The sequence below is a fragment of the Liolophura sinensis genome, chromosome 6 (genome assembly GCF_032854445.1).
Source record: "Liolophura sinensis isolate JHLJ2023 chromosome 6, CUHK_Ljap_v2, whole genome shotgun sequence".
NCBI classification, from domain to species: Eukaryota; Metazoa; Mollusca; class Polyplacophora; order Chitonida; family Chitonidae; genus Liolophura; species Liolophura sinensis.
The window spans coordinates 46,520,081-46,531,252 of NC_088300.1; the positions used below are offsets into that span (position 1 = coordinate 46,520,081).

The 11,172-nt window shown below is 39.7% G+C and overlaps 1 protein-coding gene across 1 annotated transcript in view; it reads left to right on the plus strand.

Moving 5' to 3' along the window:
- LOC135468324 (soluble guanylate cyclase 88E-like) overlaps positions 1-6,012 on the plus strand; it is a 47,787-nt gene extending 41,775 nt beyond the window's left edge. Inside the window, exons 10-11 of the mRNA XM_064746510.1 lie at positions 1,975-2,064; positions 3,567-6,012. Of these exons, the coding sequence (XP_064602580.1) occupies positions 1,975-2,064; positions 3,567-4,085 (609 nt within the window). The 3' untranslated portion in view covers positions 4,086-6,012. The remainder of the gene's footprint in view (positions 1-1,974; positions 2,065-3,566) is intronic.
- The last annotated feature ends 5,160 nt before the right edge of the window (positions 6,013-11,172 follow it).

The following is an 11,172-nucleotide window of genomic DNA, read 5'->3' on the forward strand; positions in this document are numbered from 1 at the left end:
AGATGGGAAATCATGAAGAGAGCGCAATGGAGTATGTAGATGGAAAATCATAAACAGAGCGCAATAGAGTATGTAGATGGGAAATCATAAACAGAGCGCAATAGAGTATGTAGATGGGAAATCATAAACAGAGCGCAATGGAGTATGTAGATGGGAAATCACAAACAGAGCGCAATGGAGTATGTAGATGAAAAATCATAAACAGAGTGCAATAGAGTATGTAGATAGAAAATCATAAACAGAGCGCAATAGAGTATGTAGATGGAAAATCATAAACAGAGCGCAATGGAGTATGTAGATGGGAAATCATAAACAGAGCGCAATGGAGTATGTAGATGGAAAATCATAAACAGAGTGCAATGGAGTATGTAGGTGGGAAATCATAAACAGAGCGCAATAGAGTATGTAGATGGAAAATCATAAACAGAGTGCAATAGAGTATGTAGATAGAAAATCAACAGAGCGTAATAGAGTATGTAGATGGGAAATCATAAACAGAGCGCAATAGAGTATGTAGATGGAAAATCATAAACAGAGCGCAATAGAGTATGTAGATGGAAAATCATAAACAGAGCGCAATGGAGTATGTAGGTGGGAAATTATGAAGAGAGCGCAATGGAGTATGTAGATGGAAAATCACAAACAGAGCGCAATGGAGTATGTAGATGGAAAATCATAAACAGAGCGCAATGGAGCATGTAGATGGAAAATTATGAAGAGAGCGCAATGGAGTATGTAGATGGAAAATCACAAACAGAGCGCAATGGAGTATGTAGATGGAAAATCATAAACAGAGTGCAATGGAGTATGTAGATGGAAAATTATGAAGAGAGCGCAATGGAGTATGTAGATGGAAAATCATAAACAGAGCGCAATAGAGTATGTAGATGGAAAATCAACAGAGCGCAATGGAGTATATAGATGGGAAATCATAAACAGTGCGCAATGGAGTATATAGATGGAAAATCATAAACAGAGCGCAATGGAGTATGCAGATGGAAAATCATAAACAGAGCGCAATAGAGTATGTAGATGGGAAATCATGAAGAGAGCGCAATGGAGTATGTAGATGGAAAATCATAAACAGAGTGCAATAGAGTATGTAGATGGAAAATCATAAACAGAGCGCAATAGAGTATATAGATGGAAAATCGTAAACAGAGCGCAATAGAGTATGTAGAAGGGAAATCATGAAGAGAGCGCAATGGAGTATGTAGATGGAAAATCATAAACAGAGCGCAATGGAGTATGTAGATGGAAAATCATAAACAGAGTGCAATAGAGTATGTAGATGGGAAATCATGAAGAGAGCGCAATGGAGTTTGTAGATGGGAAATCATAAACAGAGCGCAATGGAGTATGTAGATGGAAAATCATAAACAGAGTGCAATAGAGTATGTAGATGGGAAATCATAAACAGAGCGCAATGGAGTATGTAGATGGGAAATCACAAACAGAGATAAATTGATGCCCTTTCGATAATACTGATACACATGGACCATTGCTCTTGTTTATCTTGCGTGAGAAATTTGGATATGTATGATGTTTATGGTTCAGTGTATGGGTCGTGCAGTTAATTCATGAAAACTGTACCAGGAGCAGGACGGGACTCAGTGAATAAGATGCGCCACTCTCAACCACGAGCCACATGGGGTGAGGGTTCAATCCCGTCTTTGGACAGAGGAGGTGATAATAAGGGAGTGACGGTGGTTTTGTTTGTGGCAGTCTTGTTCCCACTGGAGACCCTTTGTATTTCAATATTAAGTCGCGCAAAGCTGTGCCTCACACGTGAGAAATCTCATCAGTAACTTGTCATAATCTCGCGGTTTACTCCCGGTTTATCCGGTTTCTACACCCAGGAAAACCTGAGTATGCCCTTAAACAACATGCTAATGAATAACCAAAACTGGGAGTGATATGGTACTTTGGTTGCCTACTGATTTGACACGTAATTTGTTGTTTTGTCTATTACAGGCGATGAAGATTCACGTGAGTGAGACTACTCGAGACGAGCTGGTGAAGTATCCCTACCGGCTTGAAGAGAGAGGCAGCATCACCGTGAAGGTAAGCTTTGTCTAGCACGAACCAGAGCTCTTGTGACATGTTTAACTTTAATGTAAGGAGAAATCACGTCTTAAAGCCAGATTTGCAGCTTTAAGACTGAGGGTTGGTAAGGTTCCTGTCGAAGGGTTTCGGTTTACGTTGGGTACTGTGGTTTATGGTTTTCTTCAGTACGGCTTTAAATACCAATCAAATAATAAAAAACTACGAACAAGTTTAACTATCAAATAGACTGATGTGGCAATCATAAAATTTTGAAAACAATTCAAGTTGATAAGCGAGATTTGGCATTAAAAAATTCACTCAACATACATGATCTCTGTGGAGAGATAGTCAAATCATCATTGTTGAAGCGTAACAGACTCGGAATTATGGAGATTTTCGCCTCTAGTGTCCACAGAGCCTGGAATGCAGTAATCAATCAACATTGCTCGTAGAGCCTTTTATATGGTTTACGTGAAGTTCATTTTAAGGTCACTTCTGCTGAAGACGTAGGTTTACTCTGAACATTCGGCTTCACTGCTCCCTCTGAAACAGACAGCCGTAGAAAGAATGAAATAGCCCATGAGTAGCGATAAGCAAGAATATGTCATTCAGTCAGCCAACAAATCTGTCAGCTGACGATCAGTCAATTGCTGTTTTGTTTAAATCTTTTTTCATAGCTTGAACACTCTCTGAAGTCCTCAATTTCATATGTTTGATTGCTTCGTGTTCAACACTCTTCAGTGTATGGTCTTTGTGAAATATGCCTGTCTTCATTTAGATTTTAGCATTGGCCAGCTAAAAGTTCTCTCCCCTGGCAAGTATCAGTTAAAAGGCTTGATATTGCTCTGCATTGATCGAATTGAACCAGTTTACCGGTGTCCGAATTTCAGTTTACCATTCCTTATATCGCATCTAAATAAGCCAGAAAGTTTTCGTGATTTTTTATTAAAAGACGTTGTCATACATACCCAGATTTTATGTTGCATCACCACCCTCTTAATCTTGTGTTGATGGGGTCCCTGGCCAAGGGCGGGTGATTGAAGGTGGCTGGCCAACGGCGGGTGATTGAGGGTGCCTGGCCAACGGCCGGTGATTGAGGGTGGCAGGCCAAGAGCGGGTGATTTACTCCAGTTTTCCTTCATCTATAATCCTGACCGGTCGACGTGAATAATTCTTTAGCAGGGCGTTAAACACCAGTCAATTAAATAAATGTTACTGGCCCCGGGATCACCAAGCCATCTTAGACTTAAGTCAAACTTTCAAATCACTTTAAAATTGTCATTTCCTACATAAGAAAGTCACAATATTACTTGACAAGGTAAATTCTGGGTTGTAATTGTAAAACAAATTTCAGCTAAAATAAATGATAAGAACATACCTTAGTTTAAATGATTGAAATGTTGACTTAAGTCTATATCGCTTCGTGACCATGTGCCGCGTGTTCGAATTGCCTTATGCGGTGAATTCCATTGGACGTTTAACTTATAATTATTAAATTTGTCAACCTTTTATCATTGTAGGGCAAAGGCACTATGCGGACGTATTACCTGTTAGGCCGGACCTCAGAGGAGTTCCCAAAGTGTCCCTTCACCGCCATCATCGAGGACGAGATCCAGAAGTCACAGGACCTCACTACCGACAGCGTGAACCTCACCAGCGCTGCCCCGGACACGCGCTCTCTCTACTCACCTGTCACATTCGAGGAGCTGGCCAGGTCTGTACACAGCACCAAGAACAACACGCCCGAGGGGACGCCTTCTAAAGCTACCCTCGTCAGCTGGCATGGCACCGGCAACGCCACAAGGCTCACTCCAGAGGAACTGTTAAACATTCCCATGGTGGCGTCCCGATCCTTTGAGACGGACAACCAAGATTACAATAACAGTCCTACAAAGTTACCTCTGTCAGGATTCGCGAACGGGGGGAGTCGGCTCGAAAAGTCCTCAGAGAGAATACATAATGAACTAGGAATGCAGAATATATCAAAGAAGGCACGCGAATCGGAGAAACCCCGAAGCCAGACATGTCAGATATTATAACAGAGATGATTAGAAATGGGGACGTGTATGGAAGACAGTATTGGATATGTGATATTTACTATTTATTGCTAATTTAAGTTTATACACTATATGTTTCTCGGGTTATTATGCTATAGGGTGGTTAGGGTAACTAACCAAGTTGTGGTTATCATTTTTTTCTGCAGGGCTCAACAGTGGTACCCTATACCAAGAACACACTCCCTGTTCGATTGGGTTACTTCCATTTGAGACAAAGCCTGGATTATTGAGCGTTGTGTCTGAATGTTCGTACAATAGTGATAATAGTAAATCGTACTTATACCAACTCTATAATACTGAATATGAATTACTTTTGTGACACCTGTGTCACATACCAACATTCCAAAAGGGTGAGGTACCTTTTCCCGCGCAATGGCGAATCGGGTCCAAGCTAAAAAGGTCATTGTTCTCTTGCAATACACATGTACTATTGTACGTGTTTGCTCACAAAACATCGTGGCTACACAGCTTTAACCCGAATTACTTTAAGCGGGAAAAGTTCTCCGTTACACTTAAAGAACAGTTGAGATGATAGACCATTTTCCATATATCAGAGCACACGAAGCTAATATTATCTTCTATGCATTATGGTCATGTTGGTGTAAACAGGCAGTAAGGACTTGACAAGGACCTAACTCGAATATTCGGCTGAATGGGTAATTCCGTATAGCTCTTTGTACAGCCAAAGACGTGTGAAATCTTGAAAAAGCAGTTACATTTACCCACATAGGGGAATTATCCTTATCTATATCATCTAGGACGAATTGGAAACATGGAATAATCATCTGGAAACGAATCACCTCAGATATGTGAACGAACACAAATAGTATTACAATAGAATTAGACAACAAGTCAGAATGTAAAAAATAAAATAAAATGAGTTTGCACTTAGTGCCTTATAAACACTAGCAATTACCATTAAGACAAAGACAAATAGAGTTTACGACTTCGATGACTGAGTTAAAGGCAATTTACCGATCTAGTTGCCTGGGGTAATCAGAGTTTACCGACCTATAGTAGACAGTGGAAATCAGAGTTTACCGACCTATAGTCGACAGAGGTAATCACAGTGTGCTGACCTATAGTCGGCAAGCGCAATCACAGTTTTCCGATCTTTGTGGCCTGAAATAATCCTGGTTCAATGAAGATGACCAACGAGATACAATATATGTAACTTGCTGTTATCTCAGAGTAGAAAGGAATGCCCGTGATCGTCAGCTGTCTATCTTGAACACTACAAATTAGTCTTTACAAATACACCTCATGTGTACAAGTGAGCCAAACAGCGGTTGCCTTGCCGTTAAATATTGAAAACGACATCTTGAATCACGGCAGGGAGAGAAGTCTTTCATTATCCAATCTACGCTTTGTTTGATTTTCACTCTCGTCGTTATAAGTGTATTTAAAAGCGGGTATAGTTGTAAGAGAATAACACATTATTTATGAATAATAACTTCTGGGTTTATTATCATGAGCATTGTTTCTAAATTGAGTCCCAGAATGCTGATCAACATGATGTCTGCTAATGATTCCAGAGGCTATTATCCAGAAGCAATGCGTGCTTCAATGATCAATGTTACCGTGGCATCTCTCTGTCAATAATTAGTAATAACAACAGTTCTTGAAATCTTTTCATTAGGCACACTCTTTGCTGTGCACCCGTATACCATGACGATCTTCGCTGGGTCGCTGGTTCAATTTTGGCTATGTTAATATTTAGTGCGTCACGAGTTGTTGGTGGACACGGTCTGATCCTTCCATCCTACAAGAGGATGCTGTACAAAGCGATGTCATTTTGACAATAACCTGTCCCATCACCGTATACATGATGATTTTTGCTGTGAATATACAAAAACGATGTCTTTAGACCATATATATCGACTAGAGGTAAAGTGTACAAGTAACTGATTTATCTATTTATATATTTATTTACTTTTTATTTGATTGTTGTTTCACGCACTATACTCAAGACTTTTTCCGTTTTTAACATATAATTACGAATGTTAATGATTTTATACTGAACGTTGCGGCAGAAAGGGTGTTTTGAGGCTGTATACATGAATATTTGGTCTTCTTGTCAAGGGAACGATGTAAAACTCCAGTCAAGTAACATCACTCAAGTAACAGCTCCTCTCTGCGAGGTGCGCATAACTCGTACATTTTCAAACTGACATTGTACTTGCAGGTCAAGCATAAGAGCTATGTTATTATCACATTTTCTCTACATTGCCTCTTTTCTATAAAGTTCCATTATTTAATTATTCGTGTCGTTGTTTTTATCACATTCTGTAATGCATTATTTAATGAATGCGTTTAGTTTGTTTCGTAGGTGATCCAGGTCTATGGGTTGTTTTTTCTTCAATCAGGTAAAAACTAACACGAGAACGTGACGTCTTGAACTTCTTATTTTGAATTTTGTCATTATAGAATCAATTGAATCAATTATAGAGTCAATTGAAGAGTAAGGACACTGCAAGCAAAATAATGATTATTCTGCTAACCTTCGTGGAAGCCCATTTGGCCCAAAATGATAGTCCTTCAAACTGTCTGCACTAAAGTCATGGTCTGTTTCCACTTGCTGATGACAGATGTACACATCATCTATTGCAAAAGGCTTCCGTTGCAGAGGTGGTTATCGTGCCTGCGCGATGCAGTGCCCCAAGAGCCTCTCACCAGTGCGGTCCAGCTCATTCTAGCTTCCTCTCAGGCCGTATGTGAGAAGCTGTGCCATTAACCTGTGGACGGCCGTGGGTTTCCCCTGGTCTCTGCTCGGTTTCCTCCTGCCATAATGCTGTTTGCCGTCGTGAAACATTCTTGAGTACGGCGTAAAACACCATTCAAATGAAATAAATAAATCTAGGGGAGAATTCTCAATCAGGCTCGAGAAATTTCCGAATCTTTTTCCGTACCTTAGTGTTTTATCTGATCATGACTATTTGTTAAATGCCCATATTCCAAAGTACGGCACAACAAAGAATAAAGCAAAAATCATAATTTTTACGCCGATTTACCGCGAAATCAGATAATAGCAAGTGCGTAGAGAAGTTTTGATGAAGGGTCGAAGATGTAGAGAGGCGAGATCCTGAAGAGGTGCAAAAACAAAGTCACGAATCGCCAAATGTGATAGCGATGTCGCGCTGTTGTCGTGACGTCCTGTAAATCCCATGATCGCTGGTGGACATTCACATGTAATCGTAAATTTGAAAAAAATAGTACCAGTATAATACCAGTATCGTGACACATCGTACTGACGTCCTGCTAGCGACACAACCATGGTCGTGAAGAAATGTTGCGCTAGACAGCCACATTCACCATATTCACTATCCAGAGGTTTGAGTACGTGGGCAGGAATCGGCACAAAATCGTGTGAATCTGGGTTTAAATAAATACATAAATGAGAATAGAAGTTTTCACAATTTTTTTATACCGGTATTATTTATTTGTTGATTGATTGATGTTTTACGCCGTGCTCAAGAATATTTCACTTATACGACGGCGACCAGCATTACGGTTGGAGGAAACCGGGCAGAGCCTGGGAGAATCCTACGACCATCCGCAGGTTTATACCAGTATTACATCACTCCAAACCTATTTTATGCGAGCTTGGTGAGTCAATATTTCAACAAGTTGCGTAATTGTAAACAACTAATTCAAACAACTAAAAGTCTTCGCAGAAGTTGACCTGCTCTTTTATCATTTGCTCCCAAGGAACTTGTGCTTCCCATTATTGATAGCTCTTAAGCTTAGCGCTAGAGCATACGAACACTATTACTGGTTGTTACTTGTAAATAGACATGCCTCTCTTGTACTTAATCGATTGGAACCTTTTGGTAAATTACCACTGCTGAAGATGATGATTGACATAAAGTGTCGAAATATTGATTCACCGATCGTTTCTAACATCTTCGCAGTCACTTGATTGTCTTCCTAAATTATACCAAGCATATCAGACGATCTATCTGATTTTGTTACTCTGTGAATTACCAGTACAGTTTCTTTAATCTAACTTGGCATTCTTCCTCTTGTCGCTGTGTCGACAGACCATTTGAAAAAGATTATAATTCTTGGCCGACACAGTAACAGTCATATTTGTCTTTTTGACTCATCAGCGTTTATTCATAAAACTTGTTATTGTTCTGCATAGATGAATTTATTGTTGTTTAACACCATATGCCTACTCATGAATTTTTCATCTCCATGGTGGCGGTCAGTAATATGGGTGCAGGAAACCGGAGCTCCCGGCGTAAACCACCCACCTTTGGCAAGCCACTGACAGACAGTGTGATATACAGAACAGGATATTGATAGACACAAGTCTTCTTCAAGGAAAGTAAGACTGTACAAACGACAACACAAGCATCTGACAGCGGGAGAATCCTATCTCGATCAAAGATGCATGTCAGTCAGTGTACCCAGCTTTCGGTGTACGCGAAACTTTTTTCCCTATTTTTTATATATTAATTTATAATAATTTTTTATTTATTTATTTAGATGACGCTGGTTTATTAGATGATAGAAACTGGTCATCGTCCCGTGGAAAGCATTTTACATCGTTAGATAGATGACAGTTTATTTGTTTATTTGAGTAGGGTTTAACGACGTGTTCAAAAATATTTCATTCGTAAAACAGCTATATGGACATCTAACTGAAGTCATTTAATCGAAGACACTATGCCAAAAAAAAAAATTGCTACAGTGGATTGGTGATCTAAGGGAGACTATCCATGGGGGTATTTCTAGATTGTTTTTCAGAATCTATTTGCTTGGGAATATACCAGTAACATAAACATCTGATGAGGGCAACAACACCCTGACAAGTTAAAGCTGTAATATAACCATTAACAAGATTGACAAGATATGGTTGTGATTTAATCACTGAAATGTGCGGAAACTGACTGAAAATTTGGAAAGCCACCCGAATCAGATTCACGTAAATGTCTAGTGTGTTTTGACGATTACCGCGACATATCGTGAACACCTGGTATAACTGTATCCTTCATTTTCATTTCTACAACACATCAACATATCAACACATCAACATGCCAACATGGCAACATATCAAGAAAACCGACGGCTAGAACGCCGCCTCGAAGTCGGGAGACTTTAAAAATGGTACTTATTGTTGCCTCGCTTGGCACTCAGCACTGAGACGCTAGAACAAGGAAACAGGACTGGTTGGCCTGGTGTCAGTATAATGTGACTATGTAGGGTGTTATGTCTGGTGTCTTGATACTTCAGTGGCGGCAGCACTTAGGCGGCATGGATTCGCCCTGCCTCATGTAGGCACGGTATTACTAGTATGTATACACACCTAATGACTCCTCATCGTCATATGACTGAAAAAGTGTTGAGTGCGACACGAAAGGCATGCATTCATTCATCCATTCATTCATGATGATTACAGCCCGGGATCATACCATATGCCTCCTTGTATCAGGCCCGTACCAATACCCGTCCGACATATTTCAAATGCTTCCTCAGTGAAACGCCATGCCGAAGACATCATGCAGACAAGACGAGTCACCCAGCCAAAATGTACTGGTCACCTGCAATTGTGGAAAATGACTGCTACTCCAAACTGGCGAAGAAAAAACACCTCAATCACAATTGTACAAACATAACGTTCGGTCTTACATATCAACAAAAATTCCCATTTGGAGTAATTCTTATTAACATTAATTGTTGTCACGTTTCGCCTCAGTGGAAAATACGTAAAGCAAGAAAATATCCAACTTGTTCTGTGGATACGTATTTTTAAAGATCTTGTAAATCCAATTTCTCGTCACTTTTTAGCTGTGACGAGCAGATTTATGGAAGGTGTTGGTGTTGTACTTGTTGCTGGGAATAATGCTCATGTTGTTCTTCATACTGAATATACTCCTCATACAGCGCATGCGTCCCTCTCTACGTTCGCTTTACATCACTGCCACTACCAACAATTTTGTACAGAGATCTGAAACAACGACAAGGTCACAGAGGTCACGGTGATGAGGTAGGAGGTGATGTCAAGAAACACAAAAACTCTGTCTCGGCATGTCTCAGGCCGATAATACTTGATACAATTGCATTCTCTTCATCTAAAATATGCACACCATGATTCTAACTAACACCTGAAACAAAGAGGATATGGGCGCCACATAGGCTCCAAAGGTCAAATTTGACTAGCCGTGGCAGTGAGGAAAGTGAGTTTATTATTTATATAAAGGTGAAATGTCAGTATTTTCGTCACTGATAAAAGTTTCGTTTTATGACGTTCCAGTTCAAGCTAAGCAGAATGACGTCATAATACAAGTTCAGTCAACTTTAACATTTCTTACATTATACAACGTCATACAAGATGTCATGTCCGACAACATGCTATATAGACAAATCAATGAAGGCCTACAGATAAAAACATTTCTTAAACTTGTTTAAATACACAAAATCATGATATTGTCAAAATACAAATAATAAATAGAATATTGCACAGTTATATCATAAAAACTCTTCTCGTGAAAGGTGGAAATGCTGACCTACTCGACACTTCCCCTCTCGTGGGTTATCATTTTCACCTATCGCCCGAAAAATATTCATAATATTCAGCCTTCACTGTGCAGTATCCTCTATTCAATAGATTACTGAATGAATACGGGCTGATGTGGGCAAGTTATATGCGACGAGGGAACGAAATAATAGAGCGATTGCTATCTTAATAGCCTATTTATTACACACCTAACAAAGCAACAACAGAACAGGCCTTATTTAAATAACCTATTTATTATACATCAAACATCAATCAGTTCACTAGGTAGCAAAATTTAGTTGTCGAAAATAAAAATTTGACACAAAAATGTAAGATAGCAAAACTCGTAGGATTATTTTTATGAATGGCACAAGACTCTGAACAGAGAGAGAAGACGCGGATGAATGTCAATGAATGACGTAACGTCACGTTGCTAATGCCGACGTGTAATATGAAGGTTGCCAATGCCGACGTACAATATGAAAAATATGCGGCACGATCGTCACAACGTTAGAAGATGGGCAAACGTGGAGCTGAATAATAAATATCTCTATCCACAGGGATATT